At 36.1% G+C, this 24,971-nt stretch overlaps 2 protein-coding genes across 3 annotated transcripts in view; both read right to left on the bottom strand.

Moving 5' to 3' along the window:
* Positions 1-100: 100 nt before the first annotated feature.
* On the bottom strand, positions 101-9,487 carry GCG (glucagon). The gene is made up of 6 exons (XM_019636829.1): positions 9,254-9,487; positions 6,156-6,256; positions 4,537-4,698; positions 2,712-2,849; positions 1,252-1,395; positions 101-583 (listed from the first exon to the last, which is right to left on the bottom strand). Exons 1-6 carry the CDS (start codon positions 9,482-9,484, stop codon positions 577-579), a joined length of 783 nt encoding a protein of 260 aa, XP_019492374.1. The 5' UTR covers positions 9,485-9,487; the 3' UTR covers positions 101-576.
* A 14,870-nt stretch (positions 9,488-24,357) lies between these two features.
* FAP (fibroblast activation protein alpha) overlaps positions 24,358-24,971 on the bottom strand; it is a 71,246-nt gene continuing 70,632 nt past the window's right edge. The window contains exon 26 of one of the 2 annotated variants that reach the window (XM_019636810.1): positions 24,358-24,752. In XM_019636810.1, coding sequence (XP_019492355.1) covers positions 24,651-24,752 — 102 coding nt within the window. In that variant the 3' untranslated portion in view covers positions 24,358-24,650. The remainder of the gene's footprint in view (positions 24,753-24,971) is intronic. The other variant, XR_002123285.1, reaches the window with a different exon arrangement.

Here is a 24,971-nt window from a genome sequence, read left to right as displayed (position 1 = left end):
CTGGACACCAGATTTGGCTTGTGGGCTACCAGCTTAGGAAAAAGGGGTGCATGGAAGGAGTGGGAGCACGAAGGAGAGAGGAAACATACAATAGTAAAGAAGCTTGAAAATTTTATTTAAGTCTATTTTTGATATATTGAAAGCTGAACATTTTTATGACAAAAGTTTCAAGAAGAAAGATTGCTTTCCAGTTTCACCACTGTAGCAATCAGTCCTTCCCTTATCCTATTATTACAATGTTGTGATTGGAATAATTTATATGTACAAATTATGTCATAGAAAAGCAATTTCATTGCTAAATATAAGCAGGTTAGGGGACTTCATCCAAAATAAGGAGAAAATATAAGAGAATTTTGCACTTTTATATTTTAAAGCTGATATTTTAGCAATATTTTGACAATGGTTTATTCCATTTATAATCTTTTGGCAACACAATATTAAAAGAAAATCTATTTATTGGCATGCAAAGTAATATGGCTTCAGAATACACCTTTTAAATTTACAGAACTTAAAATTTCAAACATCCCACGTGGTTGGCAGGTGACATCAGGAAGATGATCTTGAATAGTGATGTGCTTACTTCCTAAAGATAAAAAGCATAAGACAGTGATTTAACACAGCTATAACACCCAGATGATATAGTTAACGTATCCAGGGAATATCTCAACCACTTATTTTGATAAAAGTTGTTTATTAATATTTTCATCTTATAACTCCTTAGTCTTTTGGAGTCTTCAAATATTTGCATTTAAAGATCACTTATCAGAAGTTCCCTTATCAAGAAATATAAAGTATATGAAAAATCATAAAACAATTACAACCCATCATGATAAGTGGTTAAATTTTGGTGTTTAGATTTTTACTATAATGCTTATTACATTAAGTATATAATACAAGATATACTGGTATTTTACTTTCAACATAAATAAAATTCCAACATATATAACAATTTGTAATGTGACATTATTATGTGAATGATTTAACATCTCCATATTTGTTTTTTTTTCTTAATTCCGTGTACCTAATGCCCTGTCCCTTATTGACAGTCAGGAAATGTTTTCAGAATAAATCAGTGATTGGATAAAACTGTAATGATCAAAAAGAAATATAATAATGTACTCTTAAATGATTCATAATTTTGATTCTATATCGAGGGTAAAGGCTCTCTCCCCACATAGGGAACAACCTGTCGCAATATGATAATATCTATGAAAGTTTTGATGGTTGCAGAATGAACTAAAATGCAATCACCTGTCAGTAATTTTGGTCTGAAGCAACCAGTTTATAAAGTCCCGGGTGGCAAGATTATCAAGAACTGTGTTCATCTCATCAGAGAAAGAGCCATCAGCGTGTCTGCGGCGGAGTTCTTCAATGATGGTGACTTCTTCTGGGAAACTGAGGAAGAGAGGAGTAAAACCAGTATTTGGTTAAATGCTTTAAGCAAGTGCTTATTGATTGCCTATCACTGGTAACATGTGTGAGGGTCATTGAGAAAATAATATGTTTCTATTTACAAAGGGCCTCATAGAACTACCTACACGAACTGGTGCCTGTCAGAATGGAAATTGCATAGGTAGTAAAGAGCAGAGCTGGAATGTGAAACTGAGGCTGTATAACTTCATGCCCTTTTCAATATTCCAGCTGCTTGAAAGATTTTAGTATACTGGAAACACAGAAGTTATTATTGAGACTGTTCATTTGTTTATAATTCATAAAAATATATGATATATTGTAAAAACTAGTGATTATCAGAAGAGCCTTGAATAGTGCAGTGTTAAGGGATTAAACCTTAGTCTATATTAGATTTTCTATTTGATTAGTTTAATTAGCAGGCTTTTTGGTATCCCTTTAAAACACCCAAAAATACCCTCGAGTGTGATTATTTTACCATTGATTTTGTAAATTTGATCATTAATGTTTAAAAAATTCGCAACAATACTAGTTCCCTTTCTTCTTGAGATTTCTTCAAGTCTCGGTAAGCTTGTTTGAAATCTCACTAGAAAGTATTGAGTTGAACATGAATTTTCAGCTTCTCATAATTCAAATGTCAATCAGGGGTCTGTTTAGTTGTGGTAAGATGCAAGAAAGTACCTGAAAATCATAGCCTCATTTTCAACTCTGATAATTTAATGGTTATCTATATGACAGTCCCACTAAAAAATGAGTATGTTATTAAATATATGGATAGTTCCACATATTTCTATTTTGAATGTCATTTCATTAAACACTTTAAGTTTAGTTCCTTTCAATCTTCATCAGATTTTTACCTAAAAACTTACTAACACATAAATGCATGTTGATCCCATATAGAAATATTTCAAGTCAAATTTAAAGTTTTCATCATTACTTCTTCTTTTCCCTTATCCCAGTTTTCCTAAGACAGTCCTAGTTTAAGCTCATTGTCCTAGTGTAGTTATCAAAAGCGCTCTATTCTCGAAAGTGTCTCAGATTGACAAATTAATACCCTAATTATAGCACAACTACAATGAGGGATAAAAATGTCACCTATTTGACTCTGTTATTAATACCCGCTACCAAAGTAAAACACGTTAGGCTTTTATAGACTATCCCCCACCAACAGGAATTATTTCCTTACTTTGTGATACTATACTAATTGCTTCTGTAATTCAGATCCATATATAGATAACTGTAGTCTAAGTTTTCAGCATCGAGCAAAAAAAAAAAAATTAAATAAGAGTGTATAGACTTACTCTCGCCTGCCTCGGCCTTTCACCAGCCAAGCAATGAATTCCTTGGCAGCTTGGCCTTCCAAATAAGAACTTACATCACTGGTAAAGGTCCCTTCAGCATGTCTCTCAAATTCATCATGACGTTTGGCAATGTTATTCCTGAAAGGAATGTGAAAGTTAAATTGAAGATCTGTCTCTCTAGCAATATGGTTCTCACCTATAAGCAGTGGCAGCTTTGGGTTTGGGATTCTATGTACAAGGGGCTTAGAGAGATTTAGAAGATGAGGGAAGCTAGATGAGGGAGACTCATCTTGAAACTACTTTAATTATCTGGTTGATGGGAGAGGGCTAATAACATTTAAGAGGAGGCTAAAGTTCCCCTACTCCACCCAGAGCACCCATTTTCACCTCAGGCAATGCTTACCTGTACCATTAACTATTAATGCTATGTTTACTTCAGTCTCGGTATATGTGGGCTCTCTACCATGCTGTGCTACTTGTGAGCAAGGCAGCTCTTTGTTATTAGTACATATGGGGTCATTGTTAGTTAATTGAGTAAAGGGAAAGCAATGGACCATCTCAAAGTATCATCGAAAGGACCACATGATAATGGATGAAAGGAAGCATGCAATGGAACAGCAATGAGGAAAGCTAAGATGATGGCCCCATGTTACCCTCAAGTGTGTGCAGTGTTCTGTGGAGGGGGTTGACCAGCTCTCAGTCTCACCTATATATATTAACCCTGGAAGGTTTCACTTTAAAGACACAACAGACACAACAGCCTGAGAGAGAGGGTTATTTTACATTAGTTTACCAAATTGTGGCATTCCCTTTCTAGAAATCAGGACAGTTGTTTTCATTTTCTGTCAAATTCTGATTTCTCACATTTCACCAATGGCCCCATCTGTAGTCCTTAACAGAAGATACTTCTCTCAGTATTTGCTCTCAACATGACTACCATCTTTCCTGACCTCCACTTTAAGAACTTTTGTTCAACCAACCTGTCTCTCTAATTCTTCCTGCTGGCTCATCCTTACCTTTCTTTCTTTATTTATTTTGTTCTTTCTTTCTTTCCCACTTCCAATCTATCCAGACAAATCTATGCCCTTTTCCTGATATGTAGTTTTCTTCAGCTATTTTGTATGCATAACTCCCATCCCATTGTGGGCCATCCTCCAAATAAATTGTGAAATTCCACCATATCTGTGAAACCCTTGTGGATGATTTCTTTCAGTAGTCTAGATGCAGCAAAAAACCCAACACTGTCAACAAAAATCCAGCATTAAAATGTATGCCTTAGCGATAGGCTTGTGTTCTTATTTGCCTTCTTCCCTCATATGCAGTGCAGCTAGGCTGTAATTTTAAGTGTGTATCTTGGATTGTATTCTACAAGAAAAAGACTGCATCTGTTTCCATTCCTTACCATCATTAACTTGGCTAAGGAATACTTTAATGTGATCATAGTCATGAGTTTGAACCCTACGAGGGAATGTTGGATTTGCTCTTATATTTTGGTCAGAAATTAGATTCCTAACCTAGCAGGTCCATTAATGTCAGCTTTCGATTTTAATGAAAAATGGGCAAGAGTAAATATTGCTAAGACCACAGTTGGGAAAATAATTTAAAGTCTATGTTCCATTAGAGGGTGGGTAAGGGGTTTAGAGGGGTAAGAGGTGGGACATTCAGAGGCATAATACAAAAGGACAGCATCACCAACCTTAAAAACTGTCAAAATTGAAAGCTTATGGGCACAATTTGACGAGCATGATAGAAAGTCAGCAGAAGCTTTAGATCTTTTTAAATAACTCATTTGTGTGAGTATTTTGGACGAGGTTCAGACTCTTACTTGTTCCTCTTGGTGTTCATCAACCACTGCACGAAATCCTGGGCACGCCTGGAGTCCAGGTACTTGCTGTAGTCACTGGTGAACGTGCCCTGAGAATGGCGCTTGTCTTCACTCATCTGACCTGGGTCATTGAACGGGTCTGTCTGGGGAGCTGGGAATGAGCTGTGGAGAACAGTGGATTGGTGCAACTAAATCTCTCCTCAAGAGTAGACTCATTAGAGAAGCATCTTCTCTACAAAATTTGGGACCACATGAAGCTGAAAGGCAGGTGCCTCCAGTGTTTCAGTTGCTAGTTCTGAGACCTTGTTTGCCATGGGAATCCCAGGGTTTTATTAGGGTTGAATGCACTCTGATTCTGAATTCTAGTCACAGATTTTTCAAATGGCTTCTTTTTTTTCTGAAGTTGGGGTAAATCTTTTGTCAACTAATTCACCTACTTGTGATTATGCTAATAATGACAGAAGAGAGCTATGACTTGAACTGAATACTTTAGAAGAGTGAAGATCTCAGCACGTTTATGCTCCCAATTTTGTTTTGCATGTATTAATATAAAAAAATAGTTCTATTACCTGGGTACATGGTAGCTAATGGTGAAAAAAAGACAAAAGCTCAAAGAAAGACAAGAAAAAGCTCACTTGCTAATTTGAAACTGTACTTGTATAGTATAGATAATTCACATGCCAGTAATCAACAGTTGATTGCCATGGCAAATATGGGGAAATATTCAATGTGATTAATACTCAAAGGAGAAATGAGGTAGTATTTTCACCTGTCAAATTAGCAAAGATTAAATATGGGGGAGGATATTGTGAGAGGAGTATTTCCTTTATGCTGATGTGAGTGTACATGTGTATAACTTTTCTGGACATCAAGTTGGCAAGATATTATAAAAGATTTAGACTCTTTCAAACCCTTTGACACAGTAATTTTACTACTAGAAATCTATACTCAGAAAAATGTTAAGAAATGTAAGGAGAAATGTTATTTGCAGCATTCTTTTTTGGAAAATTTAAAGAACTCAAAAAGTGTTCAATAGAGGAGGAATAGCTAAATAAATATTGTATATTTATGAGTTGAAATTGTTTATAGTCATTAAATATCATACATTTAAAAGATATTTTTAATGCTATAAGAAAAAGTTAACAATACAATGCTAAGAAAAAAGCATACTATGAAGCTGTATAATGATGTGATATATATTTTTATACAGTACATACATAATGCTTCATGCATATTTTCTATCATGAACACTTTTACAATTAGCAAAAAACAGTGCTATTTTTTAAAAGGAATAAAAAAGAAAAAGTTGGTGTGAATAATTAAAATAATCTACTATGCAGTGTGTGAGTAATGAATGGATAGATAGGATCAGCTGAGGAATTCAAAGAGCTATAATTTCCCATGTAACACATTTTCCAACATTGCCTACCCCTGTGGTTGTGAAACCACATACTCTGATCTACACTCCAGAAACGACTTCATCACAATGATATTTTAAACATTTGGAAATTGTGTAGAGTATTTACTCTAAATCACTGAGACCTCTTCACTACTCATAGTTTCCACAGGCTATATCCTAATCATAGTGCTATGTTAGTTCAAGTCTAAAGATTTAATACCTGGATTTCTCTTCTGAGTCCTGAAGGGAGCGTTGCCAGCTGCCTTGTACCAGCATTACGAACAATCCAGCCACAAAGTAAATGCTTTTCATTTTTGCTTCCTGTTGGAACGCATTGTCAAGAGGAGGTGGAGGGAGGGAAACAGGCAAACATGTTTACACATCGGGCTACATTAGTTGCATTTTGACTGAGTAAATATTATAAATAAAAAAAAACTAGTCATCAGTTTTATTCTGAGTACATTTCCAGCTCATTTCAAATCATAGATTATATTTTCCGCCAGATTTTTTTAGTGGCAGAAAAGGATACAAAAGACATGTACCACCATTAAGCTTTTTCATTAATGTAGAACACTTCTGTTAATAATTAGAAGGCTCATTTCCAGACTTGAAATTAAAAATGTCCATGATAAACATTTAAAATATCCACTGTAGATGATATGCTACATATGGTTAGCCTGAACGGCACCTTATCCATAATGCCACCCCCTTCACTATCAGTCTGGCTTTCAATTAATAGTCCTTCATTTCCAAGCATTTACATTATACTGCATTTCAACCATCTTAAAGCTGCCTCAGGCTACAACTTGGCATACCAGCTGTCGGTTCAGATGTATTATTCATTTATATTTTAAATAGTGTAACTTGGTCTAGACTTTGTAATTATAAAGCGGCCAACAGATTTGAGGTATTTTAGGGTGCTTTGACCTGTTCTAAATTAAATGAAAAAAATATCATTTTAAAGACAAGCAATTTGCAACAAGAACTAATGCTTCTGGCAACTTGAACAATCACAACTAAGAAGTAAGAGATCCCTGTCATAATGAAAATTCATGCTTGCTTCTGAAGTCTCGGAAGTCCCCAGGTTGTTTCATTAACTGGATTTAGTCCAGGACATGTCATTCACTGCTTGTGACACCCTAGACCTGGTTATAGGATACACCTGGCTGCTTGTCCTTGTATCAAAAGCAGATGTCCACAGCCATAGAATGCCAAGGACACGAGGCAGTGTGGATGGGGCTGGGGTGGGGACCAACATGAATAGGGGGCAGAATGTCCCCACAGGGCAAGCGTCTCTATTTCTGAATAGAAATTTCAAGTCCAGTGTTTGTCATGGACTTCTCTCAGCTACGCAAGTCAGGCTGTGTTTACTTTGAGAAGTGAGGATTTCAAACCAAGTTTGATTATGCTTATCTGTAAATAATATGAATGAGTATTTTTAGCAAATAGCATTTGGTTTGAAATAAGGATTTTACAAATATTATCATTTTAACCTATCAATCTTTTCTTTAACATCCTAGCCATATTTACTGTCTATCTTTGGTACTAAAAACATGGAGACCGTAATACCAGTAGTCGTATGTTGTTGTTTTTTTTTTTTTGCTTTGAAATATTTAATTTCTTTAGATCAAGTCGTCAGTTAGACAAAGCAACACAATAGGAATTACATATTTGTGCTTCCTCATTCATCAACACTAAATTAATAATTTGGTGTTTTGCTGTGATTCAGTTTACCTAGTTGGCAAACTTTGGAAACCTTGCTAGGTATATATGTAGGTGCAGTCTTCTGATTATAATTCTCAATTATAAATTCATGCTTTCAGAAATTAAAAAAATTAAAGCAAGTATTTTTTATGTTTTAGGATTGCATCACTGTTGCAAAGTCAGTTTGGTCCTAAATAATTCCCTCCATGCAAAATCCCTAAAGATTTTACAAAACCTTCTATTGCGAGGCAGACTTAGAGCACATGCTATTCTGCTGTGGAAGCTGATGGAAAAGGAAGCAGCCACGCAGAACTGAGTGTCCTCTACAGGCAGTAAAATGAGTGCTACTGAAAGAGGAACTGATTTTTAAATTTTCATTTATTCGGTTGTAAACATCTACTGAATTGTGAAAGATTTTAAGAATAATTTTGATTGAATACCACTACTGAGAAAGCAAATATTTATGTTATTTTAGTATCAAAATCTTATTATCAAAATCTTATTCCATAAGAGAATTTCCAATTACTCCCCACCCCCCACTTTAGGTAGCCTAAGAGGAGAATCCATAGTTTTGTAAGAACTATACATTTCCACTCAAATTTCAAGGGAAAATGTAATAACAATGGTATTCCTTGTGTAAAGAGTCTTTTAGAAAGATTAATCTTAGACCTAGGCAAGGTGACGTTATATAATATCCCTAAATGTATTGGTGTTGTAGGCCAAACAAATACTTTTTAAACTGGTCAGCTCATTTCCTCTCATAGGTCTGTTGCATGTGTGGAAAAATCACACCACCTAATCATTTATTCCACTGAGCATCTTTGTAAAATCGTTCATTTTCTTTAAGAGCTTAAATAGGTACTTTGGAATATCTGATTTTGTCTTCTAAACAGACCTACTAAAATTTCATTTCAGAATGTGGACATTTTAAATATTTTATTTATTATTATTGGTTCTCAGTACATAGTAGATAATTATTAATCTGTGGTTTTACTGAGCTCCAGCCAAAGAATTTCCAAAAATCGATGATATTAGTTCTATGTACCAAATATGTTATGTCTTATTTACAAAAAGTTGATTTCATGGACTTTGATTTTTTGATAGACTTATCAGAAATCTGAATATTTGAAAGATGATGTTGAATCTACTCTTTTGGGAAACCATAAGTTTTCATTGGTAAAGAGCAATTGCTTTTATAGCCTCTCTAATGGACACATTTCTGCTGAATTTAAGAGGCGCCTTCTGTTCAAAGTAATATACACATTTATCAAATTCAAGGAAAATATTTTTTTAAAGTGTTACCAATTATTTTAAAAATACAGTTCTTATAACAGTTAAATCTTGTAGCAAGTGCATTGATTTGAATCTTTGTTTTTCTTTCTATTTTATATTTAGAATGGAATTATTTCTCCAACTCACTTTGCGGATCCATTATATAGAAGTATATGTAAGTACATTTTATATTACTTTTTTGTCTCAATTCTGCTTAATGCGTTATTGGTAATCAAGTATAAGATGAAAGAACAGTACTTTAATTCATAATACTTTGTCCCCTTAAAAGTACTAAGCTGTACCCATCTGTACAATCTTACAATTACTCAGTATTAATCTTACCTTCCGATGCTGGGACGTGGAACAGAGCAGGTGGAGAGAGAGCGAGCCCTCTATTTGGACCAGTGGATGTGCTGTGTCCTGAGCTCTGTACCCTGCATCAAAGTGCTCTGCTTTTATATACTCTCCAGCGCTGTTTAGTCTCCCAGATATTACGCTGACAATATAAATTTCTGATCTGTAAATAATGGCTTTTGTTACATTTGATTTCACTCGCCCACTCACTTTGCTCATCTCATTCTACTCTTATATTGGGCGGGACCGCAGAGGCCAGGAAACTTTTTATTTACCCTCAAGCCTTTTTTTTTTTTTTTTGCTGGGAATGGAAAGGGCAGTTTGGAAGTGCACTTTTTACTCTCAATCAGGCATAAACATCACTTAAGTACTCTAAAGTGAATTCTGATGCTGAAGATATGAAATTACACAGTTCATGGTTAACCCCACTTTGAGTCTGGCTTCATTTGAGGGTCTCACATGTCCTTCAGTTTTGCTATTTGGTTATGATGAATTTATCTGAATACAATAATCAATTCACCCTTTTATCACTTAAAACATGCTTAGTAAAAATCTTCTCATCCCCACTATACGTAACTAGTTCATATTATTTTGGTGGGGAATTTTAAAGACTATCAATTAAGACCTAATGTGTCCTATTGTGATAAATTGGAGTCAGAAAGAAAGGATAAATAAGAATGAGAATTAAAGATCCAATAGGTGATGTTAAAAAGAGAGGGTCTGGTATTTCTTTTTGCATTTAATGGGTATTTAAAGGCCAAGTTTACTGATAAGAGAGCTGAACACTGATTTGCGAAGAACGAGATGCCATGTATACTGTCAAATGTATTTACTGAGCTCTGTGATCTGCCACTGATAGCTTCAGTGATTTATAGGGTTCAGCAACTATAAGTCTGATCACTTTGGAGAAAGAGAAAAATGGGAAGTAACCTGAACAGAAGGCTTCAGGACAGTGTAACTGTCCTGTGGAACTAGATTTTAGTCCTGCTGCTATGAACAAGCTGTGTCATTGTGGTCAAGTCACATACTCTCTTTGTGCCTCAGCTTCCTGATTTGTAAAACGAGAGTGCTCGTTAAATGACTCTTCCAAAATAAAAATCTGATTCTGTATGACAAAATCATCGCCACATTTCCCCACTAGATTTCAATATTCATATACTGTCTGGTGCATGATGAAGCTGATGACTTATGCAGGAATAAAGCATTGATACAACTGGAGAAACGGTCCCAATACACTTAAACTGTTCAATTGTGGATTGGACCCACTGTTGTATGCAGAACTACTTACATGCCATAGATATTAGTTCTATTGGAAACTGGGAAACCTCAGTAAGGACTTTTTGTGCTGGTGACTGTTGATGGTAGAAAGCCTGCCTGTTCCAAGTGTGATCCCAAGACCAGCATCACCTGGGAACTTCCTACAAGTGCAGACTCTCAGTCCCAAGCCCAGGGTTACTGAATAAGAATGTGCATTTTACTAAGAGTCCCAGGCAATTCATAAGCATAATAAGGTTTGAGAAGTGCAGCTGCATAAAATGCCCACGTCATTTTCATCACCTCCCTGGAGCTTGCTGTTTTGACCTGATGACTGCTTCTTGGCGGCACCAGCAGAGGGGGTGAAAGAGCAGAGAATGGTGGCATTCAGAGCCACCTGGATTGACCCTTATAATTACGGTTTGAAAGTGTGACTTGGTTTAATATATGATCAAATTGTTCCTGTTTCGCCTCAGTCCTCATGAGCATATTGGTTATACTTTATTGTTTGGTGTCCGGTTCTACTGTTTTTTCTTTGCCTACTTGTGTAGCTATTTCTTTGCCTCTCTCTGTCTGCCTCTCTTTCCTTTTCAGATGTTACCTGTTCATGGGAAAGTCCTAAGAAGGGAGCTCTGCAGATGATGTAAAGATATAAGATATAAAGATATAAAGCCCTTAATACAACATCGGGTATCTTAGTAAATGTCCATCCCAATATCTCACTAAAACTTTTTTCCCTCCACTCCACTTACTTTCTATTATTTCAGAAGGAACTATCCCAAGTTCTTTCAGAAAATTTCCTCTAGCTTCATCTTCAGCCCACCAACACTGACTCTTGGGGGTCCCAACACCATAACGACAAACACTCTGAGAATGCAAAAGCATTAAGAGCCCCTCTGTATAGGGCACTGCTTTCCACCCTAGGAGAGGTAAATCAGGACCCTCAATGGACATTGTATTGTCAAAAATTAAGATAAATGTTAATTTTGAACTTATAGATCTTCCAATGGCTGTCCCAACACCAGCCTCCACTTGGCCTTCAGTTTCCATCATCGCTGTTACTTGTCATTTAGATGTGAAGCAGGGAAAATGGTGGCCCTGTATTTATATGATTAGTGTTAAAAGGCTTGTATGGAAGCAGGGAATTTCTGAGAGATGTCATCTAGAGTTTTCCCATCAGACTGCATGGGGTTGCCTGGTGGTGACCAGGGGGTATTGCCACACAATAGCCATGATATGCCCTCCTGAAAGGTCAATTTAATTTGACATAAGTAATATAAAACATAATTATTATATGGAATGGAGTGCAAAATTTACATAATTTCAAGATCAAATAATATACTTAGTCAAGGAGTTTTTGCTTTTATCTTGATGCTTAGGACCATGGGCTTACAGCTCATGCCACATGCTTAGAAGGGCTCTATGCTTGGCTTAATGTCCTGCTCTTACCATCTTTAAATTTTTATAACTTTTGAACAAGGGCTGCATAGTTTTATTTTGTACCTGGCTCATAAATTATGTAGCCAGTCCTGCTTAGTACTTCAAAAAATCATGGGTGTGGGATTGTTGCATATTTGTTTTTCTTAGCTGTTCAACTTAGGTTGAAATGTTAGAGAATGGCAAAGATCCAGGTACATAGTGCACTGTGGTGGCAAACATTTAAAAAGGGGTATGGGTGGAGGTAGAAATAATACAAGCATGGGCAGAATATTGAAAATTGTTTAAATTGGCTGATGAGTAAACAGGGTTTATTATGTAATTCTGCTTGTTTTGTATATATTTGAAATTTTTCAAAGTAAAAAGTTAAATTGAAACTATAGCAAAATGAGTGTGGGGGAGGGGCATTAGCACCAATTGATCAGTTACTTTGGAAGCTAAATAATCTGACCTATCAGTTACCAAGTATGAGCAAGGTAAGTATGAGCAAATGTAGTTTGGAGACACATGGTAGCAACAGAATTTGAAGGTAAAATGGTAGCACAGGGCAGGGCCTGGGTAATAGAAAAACAGTTGCAATGAATGCAGGGCAAGGTTGCCACCGTTCAGAGGTAATGGAGTAATGATTACAGTTCCCTTTTTAATCTTCTTCTGGGCTTGTCCTGAGGTTGTGCCTGAGGTTGAGGCTTAGTAATGATCAGTAAAACTTTTTTATGAGTTTGAAGTTCGTTTTTTGTTTCTGGAGATAATCCTATCAATATGTCATGTTTTCCCTAGATTAGAACACTCTTCTCCATAACAAGAGACTCCTGAAAATAGGTGTAAGCCTTCAAAAGCTAAAAAAAAAAAAAGTAAATAAAATTATGTAACCGCATGAGAGAAAAATTTATATATTAATTGAGATGTATTTTTTTAGCTTTGAAGAAAAACGTATAGAGAGCCATTTACCAATAGCCTTTGAAAATGAAAACATTGAGTACATGGAATGTGATAATAAGATGCCTTTTACCTTTCTGAGTAAAGGGACCTTTGATGGGCTCAGAGACCCAGGGGAAAATCTGAGTTTGCCAGAGGATGTGAGAAATATCCTTACCGAGAGGTATTTATGAAAGAGTTCGTGACCCCTCCATTTGGAATATGGGGGTGGCGGGAAGATTCAGTAATAAGCTCAGCGGACAGTCAGTCCTCCAGCCCTGAGGCTCTGAGCCCTGCAGAGAGCCCACAAGTCTGAGCAGGGGACTATGTGGCATCATGGCTTTGCATACAGTGATTTTATCTTTTGCTAGATCCCTGGTATAATGAGATGTTTAAAATTGTTCTAAGTTTCAGTTGTTATTTTTATTCATAAAGGGAACAAGAAAAAGAAAAAACAAAATCACATTTGTATGAAATAATCTTATCTCATAATTTATAAGCAGAATATATATTTATATGTATAAATACATATATATCATTGAATACATGTGTTATGCTTCTATTTTTTGCATATTGTAGCTATAAAAAACAAACCATATGTCATTCCGTTTATCCAACCTCTTGCTCATCTGGAAAGACTTTTTCTCCTTCAAGCTTCTAAGAATCTTTAATGTGAACCAATTTAAAAAAATAGAAAAATTTCAAAAGCTTCTGAAAAAGGAAGTGACTTCAGCCATTAGAAAATTTAAAATTTGAAGTCTGTGTACTTTAAAATGCAAAAAATGCAAAATGGAGTTATAAGCACTTTCTCTTTTTCATTATGCCTCGTAATCAGGCTTGCCCCCTGCTTGAAACTTGCTCACTGTTGCCAACTCATATTTTACCAGATGTATTTTAAAAACGTGCCCCGTTTTTGGAGATATAAAAATGATATCAACATAGGGTAGAAGATAATTTATAAAGTCCTTCAGACTATTATCCTATTTTTAAGTAGAGCTTTATTTAATTTATTATAATTATTGTTTGGCTTTTTTATCCCTCAAACACAGAGAATTTCTACAATTTTATTTTGTAATAAATACCAAAATAATTTATTCTGCACTCAAAAACAGCTCCACGCCCATTAGAAGTCACTACCCAGTGCCCCTTTCCCAGCCCTTAATGACCACTAATCTACTTTCAATTATATATTTGCCTATTCTGTACATTTCATGTAAATGGAATCACTCAATATGTGGCCGTCTGCAGCTGACTTTTATTTAGCATAATATTTTCAAGGTCCATCAATGTTATAGCATAAATCAGTACTCCATTCCTTTTTATGACTTAATAATATTCCATTATATGTATATGCCACACTTTATTCATCAGTTGATGGACATTTGGGTTGTTTTCACTTTTTGGCTATTATGAATAATGCTGCTATAAACATTTGAGTACAAGTTTTTGCCTGGACTATGTTTTTAATTCTCTTAGGCAAAGTAGAATTTGAGAAAAAATTTTAAGCAATAAAAAAGAATGAAATCTTGCAATTTGTGACAACTTAGATGCACCTAGAGGGTACTATGGTAAGTGAAGTAAGTCAGATAGAGAAAGACAAATATCTTATGGTTTCACTTATATATGGAATTTAAAAACAAAAGAGAAAAAAAAAAACCCAAAAAACCCAACCAATGAACAAAACAAAATCAAAACAGACTCATGGCAACCAAGACCAAAGAGATGCTCACCAGAGGAGGTGGAATGGAAGTATGGGTGAAGAAGGTGAAGGGGAATATAGTCAATAATATTGTGATAAGTTTGCATGGTGACAGATGATTACTCAAATTAGTGGGGTGACCACATTGTAAGGTATAAAATGTCAAATCACTACATTGTACACCTGAAACTAATATAACTCACTATAATATTGTCTACCAACTGTATTTAAGTGAAAAAAAAAAAAGAAAACGAAAAGAAAAAAAAATGATTCTAGAAGTAGAATCACTGGATTATATAATAACTCTTTAACTTTTGAGGAACTGCCAAGCTGCCTTCCAAATTCACGGTGGAGGTTCCATTTTTAAAGAATCAGATCCATGAGTTTTGAATATGTCATACAATTGACTTTTCACTCTTTCAAACAGCTGTCGATTTCACTTTCTGATGATGAAGTGGGGACATTAAAACAGTATAGGATTCAGAGGCAGGCAAAGGAGTGGAGAGGTCTTGGCAAGGAGGAGAACCCCTTCTTACTGTTTTCTCTAGATTGATGTGAAGACAGAATGGGGGGAACAAAGAAGGAAGCAGCCTGAGTTAGTATTTGAAAAAGTTATTTTGGAAGAGCTGCTGTGCTGAGTGCAGTTGAGCAGGAAATTGGAAGAACAGAATGTAAGAGTCAGACAAGGAATTTCCGATATTTGAGAGGTCTAAGTTTTGAATGCTTAGGAGGGGTAAGGTATGGATCTGTAATGACTAAGGGAGGTGAATCCTATGGGTTTCCTCTCTTCTGTGTTAAGAGGTGAGGTGGCATGAACAACTGGCTAAAATGAATATTACAAATACTAATTTTTTCTTCAGGAATGAAAATATTTCTTTTATTGGCAATAAGGATGGGTCAAAATAAATATTTATAAAGCACCCAAGAGCCTAATTTCCTGGAATATACTTTTCTCTTATATCAAAAGCTTGAGTCTACTGATTCTAGAAATAATGCCGTAATTATTATAGGTTACTTATACTGAAAATTATTACAAATGAAGTCTTTAAAAACAGGTTTTTTAAAAAATTATTGAGATGAAATTTATGTAACAAAATCAACCCTTTTGAAGTGAACAAATCAGTGATATTGAGTACATTCATAATGTTGTGCAAACTCCACCTCTGTCTAGTACCAAGATGTTTTCATCACTCCAAAATAAAGCTCCTTATCCATTAAGCAATTTCTCCTCATCTCCCCCTCCTGTGTCCCCTGGCACCCGCTAGTCTGCATTCTATCTCTATGGCTGGATATTTCATATAAGTAGAACCATACGATAGCATTTTGTGTCTGGCTTTTTTTCACTCAGCATGTTTTTGAGGTTCATTCCTGTTGTAGCATGTATCAGTACCTAATTTTTCTTTATGGCTGAATAATATTTCATTGTATGTCTATACATTAGTTTGTTCATTCATCCTTTGATGGACTTTTGGGCTGTTTTCACCCTTCCCTTTGACTATTGTGAATAGTACTGTTATGAACATGCATGTACATGTATTTGTTTGAGAACCTGTTTACAATTACTTGATGATATATCTAGGAGTGGAATTGCTGGGTTATATGGTAATTTTATGTTTAGCTTTTTGAGGAGAAGCTAAACTGTTTTCCACAGCAGCTGAACCATTTTACCTTTCCACCAGCAATGTATGAGGGTTCCAATTTAGCCACATCCTTGCCAACACTTCTTTTTTCTTCCATAGCTATCTTTGTAGATATAAATTGGTACTTCAGTGTGGTTTTGATTTTCATTTCCCTAATGACTAAGGGTACTGAACATCTTTTCATGTGCTTGTTGTTCATTTGTATATCTTCTTTAGAGAAATGTCTGTTCAAGTCCATTGCCCATTTTTTAATTGTGCAGTTGAATTCTAAGAGTTTCTTATGTATTCTAGGTGCTCAACCCTACAAATAAAGTTAAAAATAAATGTATATATACACATATGCATATGTATATGTGTGTATTATACATATAAAACATATATACAAAATATGAATATAATATATATGAAATTATTTTTCAAAAGTTTTAATAAATTATACAACTTAACAATTGCATTCATTGTTTCCATGACTACTTATTTTCTGGGAAGTGTGACATAAGGATAATGTGAATACTGAGTAGCTGTTTGTAAGGTTTACCACAAATTATTAATACTTTGATAATGACACATCCCCAATATTTGTTAAGAGGAAATACCACGCAAAAGACTCTAAGTCTACGTCAAGGAACTGAAACTAGTGTTTCCTGACAGGTTTCACGGCGCAAGGCTTTTTCACCAAAGATTATATCAACAATATTTTATGGCTCCTGATACTGTAATTTGAAAAAGTAAATAAAAGTACTCCGGATATGTTGAAAGTGCTCTGGCAACCTAGAGGAACACGTGGTTTTTTTTTTTTTTTAACATACATTGACAGTTACTAACTAAAAACAGGGAAGAAACACAAAATACTTTACATGACATTTTAAAATTTTTACTTTTTGTTCTTCTAAAAACCTAATCTGCAGGAATAAAACCTCAGGTTTACACTTTCATTGTTCTTTATTTCTGGAGCTGCTTTGGCAGCCTGAGTGCTGTGGGGAAGATGCACCCAATGCCAATTTGGGGACCATCCTTGTGTGATATCTTCGAAGCTTCCCCCCATCCTGCCTCCTTCTGTGGCTCCATGGCCAGGGTGTAGGAGTTGGCAGGAGTACAGGTGTGGGAAGACACAGAGCAGGAGTAACATCAGAGAGAAGACATCGAGAAAACATACTGATGAGTGGAGAAGAGGTGATGGGAAATTGGAAAGCTAACGTTATTTTGAGTCCAGTCACGAATTGGATTTACATATTGGAAGGCTTGCCTGTACATACACAATATTTTGCTGGGGCCAGAAACACGATGTAAATCCTGTAGCAGTCACTGAGTTATAAAGGGAGATACAAAACTCCGTTTTCAAAGCCACCCTGCAAATGTTTATTTAAGCAGTCACTTAATGGCTACTTCATTAACAGTATTTAAATTCTAATAATGACTGATAAGGGCCTATCACTAGGTGTTTTTGTTTATACTCTATATTGAACATTTGATTAATGACAGTAATATGTGACAAAACCACCTGAAAAGGCATTCCACATACTCTTTCTGGAATACCTGACAAATGGCTCTGCCCATATTACACAGAGGTATGGAGGTGGGAGGAAGACCATGGTGCCACAGACCCAAACCTATGAAATCTTAGGTAAGTTCCATGCCTTGTGCCTCATTTTTCTAATCAGAAACACACACGTTTTAATTTCTAATTACAGAGGTGGGATAATTAAATAAACAATGTATATGGAGTACTGGGTATATAACTGGCATCCAAAAAAGATTTAATTGTTACTTAAAATAGAAATTGATACCCACAGATCAAAACTGCCACACAGATGAGTTTTATTTACTCATGAATTAGCTATCAAGGGTTCAACATTGAGAAAGAGTTCATATTTAAGAATCTAGTTTTCTGGTTTCTCTTGACAGAAGCCGGGCCAGGAAATGATAGGTCCATGTTTCCACAGGGCCACAGTTGGAACCAGTAGTTGTTCTCTTTTTATTTTAGCTGTGCTTACCAGCCTGCCGCTGCCCCAACTATAAGCTACCAGAGACCGTGCTGACCCCTCCTTGGTTTGCTTCATTTATTCTGATTTCTGGACTGGCCTCAGCAGTTCCTTGAGATTGGGAACTCTATTCCAAGGCATCCGTTACATTTGTTCAATACAAGTTTCTCAGCTATCAATTTAATTCATATAAAATCAGTCTCATCAAGGAAGATAGTGGGTGGTGTTGGTGATGATAGTTATTTTGAGGGGAAAAAAAGAAATTATATATATATATATATATATATATATATATATATATATATATATCCCTCCTCTACTGGCTTATTTTTGATAGCTTCAAGTTTATAATCTCAATTTAAAAGGACCAACCAACCAAACTTTCAGGTTTTGTATCAGGACAGTGTTAAGGCATGGGTATCACTGTTTTATAATGTGAAAGAAACCCTTATAACTTGAAATATATTGATTAAGTAAAATGTATTTTGAAAACAATTTTTTTTTAATTAAAGCCGCTAGAGTAATCAATAGCATTCCAGAGATTTATCTGATTTTTTCCAGTTTCCACATTTTTGCTAAACTTTGTCTGTGGTGTCCTGGCGATTCATCTAGGAGCAGCAAGAATCAGAGGTAGGACAACACAGTGGGCTGTGTGGTCATTCTCTACCCCAAATTATTTTTGTTTAAAAGGCCACTTCTTTTAGATTTCTGGCTAAGACTCATGTTCTTCTTAAAGCCATGCTCCTGACAGTGGGCCGGCTGCTGCTCAGGAATTTTCCTTTCTCTTTGCCTTGAGGGGGAACCAGCAAGTTCCTATTACGTACTAAGTTCCAGAAAAGGCGAGATCTGTTTCCACGGTGAGATCACCAGTGTCATGGGCCCTCCTACCCACAGAACGTGGGAATACCTTCAGCAAATATTTATCAAACTCTTCCAAACTTATTCCAAGGATTGTCGAGGCCCTGGGTGCAGAGAGGCAAAAAGACTAAGAGGCTCTCTGCTCACAGGGGGCTTATATTCAAATGGTAGAAATAGGTAACAAACAAACACATACATAAATAAAATAATTTCTGATGCCTTTAAGTGCTATCAAGAAAATGCAATTAGATAATGTAGAACTCTCTGGCTGTGGTAGAAGCAACGTTAAATCTAGTGACCAGAGAAATTCTCCAAAGTGGTGCCACATGAGCTGAGACCTGGGTGACAAGAACACGGTCTAGTGAACATTTGAGAAAACCACATTCCAGGCCCTAAAACAGAAATAAGCTTGGCCTGCACAGAAAGACCGAAAGGAGACCAGTGCGGCTGGAGTTGGGAGGGCAACAGGCGTGTGGTGGAGACAGGGCCGGAGAGGAAGACCTGTGTGATGCTTTGTGGGCCGTGCGTGAAGCTGGGTGAGTGAATGCAACTACATATTTCCCTGGAAGTCTTTCTTCCCCAAAGGTGTTTCTGTCACTACTATTAAATATTTGACTCCTCAGCTAGGTATTGCGATACAGGGATAAACAACTCATTCAAGGTTGATGAGCTTTGTTGGACACTCATGGCTTCTATATTGGTTATTCCTAAAAGCCCGCATTGTTTCAGAAAAAGATAGAGATTAATTTATAAGTGATTGATGATTCTGACTCTTATACTAGATTCGCTGCTATGGTAAAGAAACTATTGGCTTCTGAATCATACTATTAATCTCTTGATAATTTATTGGAAATGCTAACTAAGAAGTGGCTTCTTTTCTGTATCTAGCAACCCCCTACAAAATACATACTATATGCCAGAGACTGTTAGCTCTACAAACAACAACTGATTTAAGCCTTCAAACAACCCTAGGGAGTAGGAACTATTATTATCCCCCATTTCACAGATGAGGAAACTGAAACAGAGGGAACTTAGGAAAACTGAGCCAAATCACATAGCCAGTATGTTACTGAGCTGGGATTCAAAGCAGGCAGTCTGACTTTAGTATTATACCCTTACTTATTACATCTACTACCTCTAAGATAAACTATAACAGACATATTATATTTAAAAGCATTGACCTATAAGCTCTCTTATGTATTTCATTTGAATGGGAGGAATTTGCAATATTGCAAAGTATTACTAATTTTTTTTAAAAAGATGAGAGAATCTCATTGTTTCCTGTGAGTATATAAAACACTTGTATATATTAAAGCATCATCACTTTTTATCATCTCTTAAAGCTGGGAGTTTATCTAAGTGCCAGTGTGACATAAGCAAATTTTATGATATATCTAAATTTTTTATTATGTCTATGAATATCTTAAAGGATGTTTCAATAACACACTAATATGTGTGAATGGGTGGTAGTTTTTTAACATACAAATACTTTTTACATAATTTTAAATCTGTAATTAAGACATTTATTTCAAAAATTCACCTTCTGTAACAGTGAAAAAATTCTTGCCTCCAATAATTAATGACTAGGAGAGATGCTCCCATCTTTGCTTGTCAATGAACAGTAATTACAAAAGAAAAATGAGTTGTCAAACCATTGTGGCGTGACCTTGGCTACTGCTCTGTCTTACTCACAGGAAACAGACTCTGTATAACCACAAAGTGAAGGCTGTAATGTACCAATGAATACTGCCAAAGCAATTTTTTAAGTAAGTAGAGTAATGGAGTATTAATTAGAGGCCAATAGAATGAAATCATACTACTGTAGCCTGCCAAAAATATTACCTGTGTGTCAAAAAAGAAGTGTTTATAATGAGCATGTTGGAACTGCCTGCCGATAATCTGAGCAGGTGGCCATTTGAGACTTCCTCCAGAAGCCAGATCATTTTCTCCATGAAGAGCTTGGTAAGGTCCAGGCACTTATTTCTCCCTGAATTAGAAATTATTCCACTTCAAATTGCCAAGGTACCTATGCACAATGCCAAGGAAGTGTTTTAGCAGTTCTTTCAAAAGCTGAGAATGATTTACTGTAGTATTGACAATTTTTTGACCTGTTTTATTGGGTAAATTCAAAATATATGTTCTGTTGAATAAATTTAAAATATTTGTTAGGTGCCTTCCTTCTTCTTTACAAACAGCATAATTGAAAACATTGTTCTGGTAGAATCTTCTCAGAGGACCACATAATCACTATTTAAATGAGCCCTAATTCATTTTATATTTGCTTATTTTAATGTTAACTTTCCCAGAACTGTATTTTTTTTTTTACAATTAGAACATCTGAATTTTAATTACATTACCATCAAGAAGCTCATTAAAGTCATTTAATTGGCAACATTTCCAAAAAAACCTTAGCTGGGTTTAATATATTTTAAAGAGTTACTGTCAAAGTATAATTTCACCATTACAAACAGCTTGGCAACAACATTTGCATAAAGATCTGTCAGTGTCTGAAAAATGCTCAAATGTTGGGAAAATCAGATTCGTTAAGTCGCCTTTACTGAAACAGTCCAGAAATGGAGAAATTGTCACATATATTCATTTTTGTAACCCCTGCAGTGCCCAGAGTACTGCTATGCACAGCATAGATACCAAAAAGGTTTCTTGAAGAAATAAATCACACATTTTGTACTTTGGGATAGATTTTTTTAAAAGATTAAAACCTCAATAAAAGTTCCTACATTTGTATTAAATTTAACAAAATACTCATTCTCTTGCTGCTTCTTTCTCACTCACTCTAAGAAATATTAGATGGTCACTTAGAATTTTGAAACCTTTTAAAATAGCTCTAAGGTTTGCATTGTGGGATTAGGATTTGAGATTATACTGAGGTGGCGTAATTGTTTTATGGTTTCCCTTTTACACATGCTAGAATCCCACCCCTAGCGTACTGGTCTCATTTAAACTTGCATTGTAATTACTCATATTCATTTCTCACCTTTATAAGACTTTGAGCTCCTGACTGTAGACATGCACCTTATTTAATATACATGTCTGTTTTAGGGGGATGGGTGTCACCTATAGTGCCTACAATAGTGGCTTCCAATTGCATTTGTTGAATAAATGAATAGAAATCTCAAGTTTATGATAGGTGAAAGATAATTATGCATTAATTAGGGTATTGGAACACCTTCCTCCCCAAATCTCATGTGCAAGAATAAAATGTGGTAAAGGATAGTTTTTACAATTTGCCTTTTACAAATACAAATGGTACTGAGTTTTTTTCGTCATCCTGTTTAGTTTGGTATTTTCTACTAAAATCTTTCCCCTTTGTACCTTTTTACCTTCCAAGCCAAGAGAAGAATCTAGTAAAGCTAAACAATAAATGTTAACATTAAAAAAACAAAAACAAAAAGCAAAAACCCGCCTCTCAAATTGCTGCCTTTTTCTCCACTGTATCCTCCAAATCTTGCAGTGTCTGGTATACAGACAGACTCAATAAACGCTTGTCGAATGAATGAATAAATGTATAAACACATGCTGACAGTCCTGAGCAGCATCTGGGGGTTCCTACCTGAGGGGGTCAGGGAAAGCTTTATCAGCACTAATGTAGAAAGCCTGAGTCTTCCATGAATGCAGAGCCATTCTTTTATTCACCAATTGGTGAGCTTATACCATTGGCTACGTCCCACGATATGGTCTGTGAAGATTCCTCTAGGACAGCACAATCTAATAGCACTTTCTGCAATGATGGCAATGTTCTACATCTAATAACTACAATATCGTTTTGTGGATCATAGAGAATCACTAGAGGTTTCTACATGAGGAAATGACACAATTAGACTTGTCTTCTAGAAGTTGCCTCTGTGACAGTGGAAACGGAGGCCTGAGGCTGGAGACCACTTACTGCGTGGTGATATTAAACACCAGTTTTGCCCATTGCACAAAGGCAGAAAACAAGTGGGAGTAACACAGTTTTCTTATTATTTTTAATTGCCCTGTTGTCTCCCTTGATAGAGTAGTAGGAAATGACTATTGTTTGGTTCTTCTCCTCTCCATAGTAGGAGAGAGTGAATGATGAGAAAATGAAGAAGGAATCTCCTGGGCTTGCATCAGAGGCTGCTCGATGGCGAACAGGAAGGGACGGTGGTAGCTTCTCTCTGACCCCTAAGGCATCAGCAGTTGCATGGATGTGGTGGTGGGGGTGGGGGTGGGGGGCTGTGGTCAGTCCTGAATCTGTGAGGGTGTTCCCCAGGCTCCCTGACCACCACAAAGCACTCCTTCCTGGGGGGTGAGATGGGTCTATGTGGCCTGAGTGGGAGGTGTGATTTCAGAAAGTGGTAATGGCAAGAGTGCTGGACTGAGAAACATCTGAAAACTCTGGAGTTTGTGGTCTATGATCTTTGAGGCTCCCTCCTGCTGTAATGTTCCATACCTGGATTGGTCCTTCTGGCTATAGAGCATGAGAGAAGACTTGAGGATCTCTACCTGCAACTGGAAAAAACCAAGCTAGGGATGGGGAGAAACCCAGGGCAATCAGTACTGGGAAAGATGGCAATAAAAAGTCCCCTCGGCAGTACCTTCATGGATGCCTCCAACATTTATTTCAGAAATAGTTTCTGGTGGCCTGGTGTGGCTCTTTTTAATTTTGTGGGAACCACAGAGATGGCAAGCTACCCATAAATTTTTAATTGATGAGAACAGTGACTGGCAAAGCATTACCTTTGGGATTGTAGGCATTATGACTTTTTTTTCCTTTTTTTTCTCTTTCAAAATAAACTCTATAATTTAGAACTAACCCCCCCCATCTAATAGATAGAAGAACATGTTTCCTTTCTAGCTATTGATGTCCATTTTATTTATTTTTTTGTTTAGTTTGATGTGGTTTAGCAATCTGAAAACAGTTACCAGCACTAATTCTGAGAAGAGATACACAATAGGAACATTTCCAAATTTGAAGCATTTCTTGAAAGGAGCCTGAATTCAGAGCTCTGACTTTATCCTTATCTAATGTTTTTGGCAATGCTGAAGACATCTTCTGGGAGAAATTTAATAAACATTTCTTGGAGGGACAGCATGGAGTGCAAACATCAGGGTGCCTCTACGAAATGCATCTCAAACTTGATTTCTGAATAATCAGCTGCGTGCTTTGGATCCAGGATTTGGAGCTCTAACTACAAAACTCCCAAACTGCTTCTAGATTTTTCTCCTGGATGACCACCCTAATATTATTCATGCACTTGCCTAACACAAGTGCTTCTTCCTGTGATAGGTTCTGGAAGCTAAAATCAATGAACACAGATAAAATACTAGCAATTTGACTTCTGACTTTATTTTTTTCCCCCTCAAATAAACAGGTGATAAAATATTATGTCCAAAGCAAAAGGTATGGCTCCCTTTTCTCTTTTACAGAGTACCAGAAAATGTAAACAATATTTTGGTTGAACTTCTGAGTCCTCCTAATTTTTTGCCAGCCATTCAAGCAACATTCCTTTATTTGTTTATACCAACATTTAACAGCATAAAGAGTAAAACAAGCAAACCAACTGAGGCATTTATCTGAAGTCTTCAGATTGTGATACAGGCTTGTATGGACATCATTTTTAGTCTGACAGAGAAAAACATTGCTTTAGAAAGTGGGTCATGTGAGTGTATAAATGCTTCGTGGACAGGCCGGATATGCCATGGTTCTGGTCAGAGTACCACTGAAACACAAAAGGAAGAAACCTGCTTTATTCCTGCAGCCACACAATGCATCTATCTTTGACTTTTTTTTTTATGCTCTAAGGACCTGAACACTTTGCTAATATTATGGTTGAAATTCTACCTAAGAACACTTGAACAAACAAATCACAATAGTTGACATGTAAATATTTGGAACAGGAAGATTTAAAGATCTTCAATTAGCCTTCACGACTCTTTCA

This window comes from Hipposideros armiger, unplaced genomic scaffold (assembly GCF_001890085.2).
Source record: "Hipposideros armiger isolate ML-2016 unplaced genomic scaffold, ASM189008v1 scaffold_30, whole genome shotgun sequence".
In the NCBI taxonomy this organism is placed as follows: Eukaryota; Metazoa; Chordata; class Mammalia; order Chiroptera; family Hipposideridae; genus Hipposideros; species Hipposideros armiger.
Note: the sequence above shows the minus strand (reverse complement) of the source record. Positions and strands in the feature narration are given on the sequence as shown.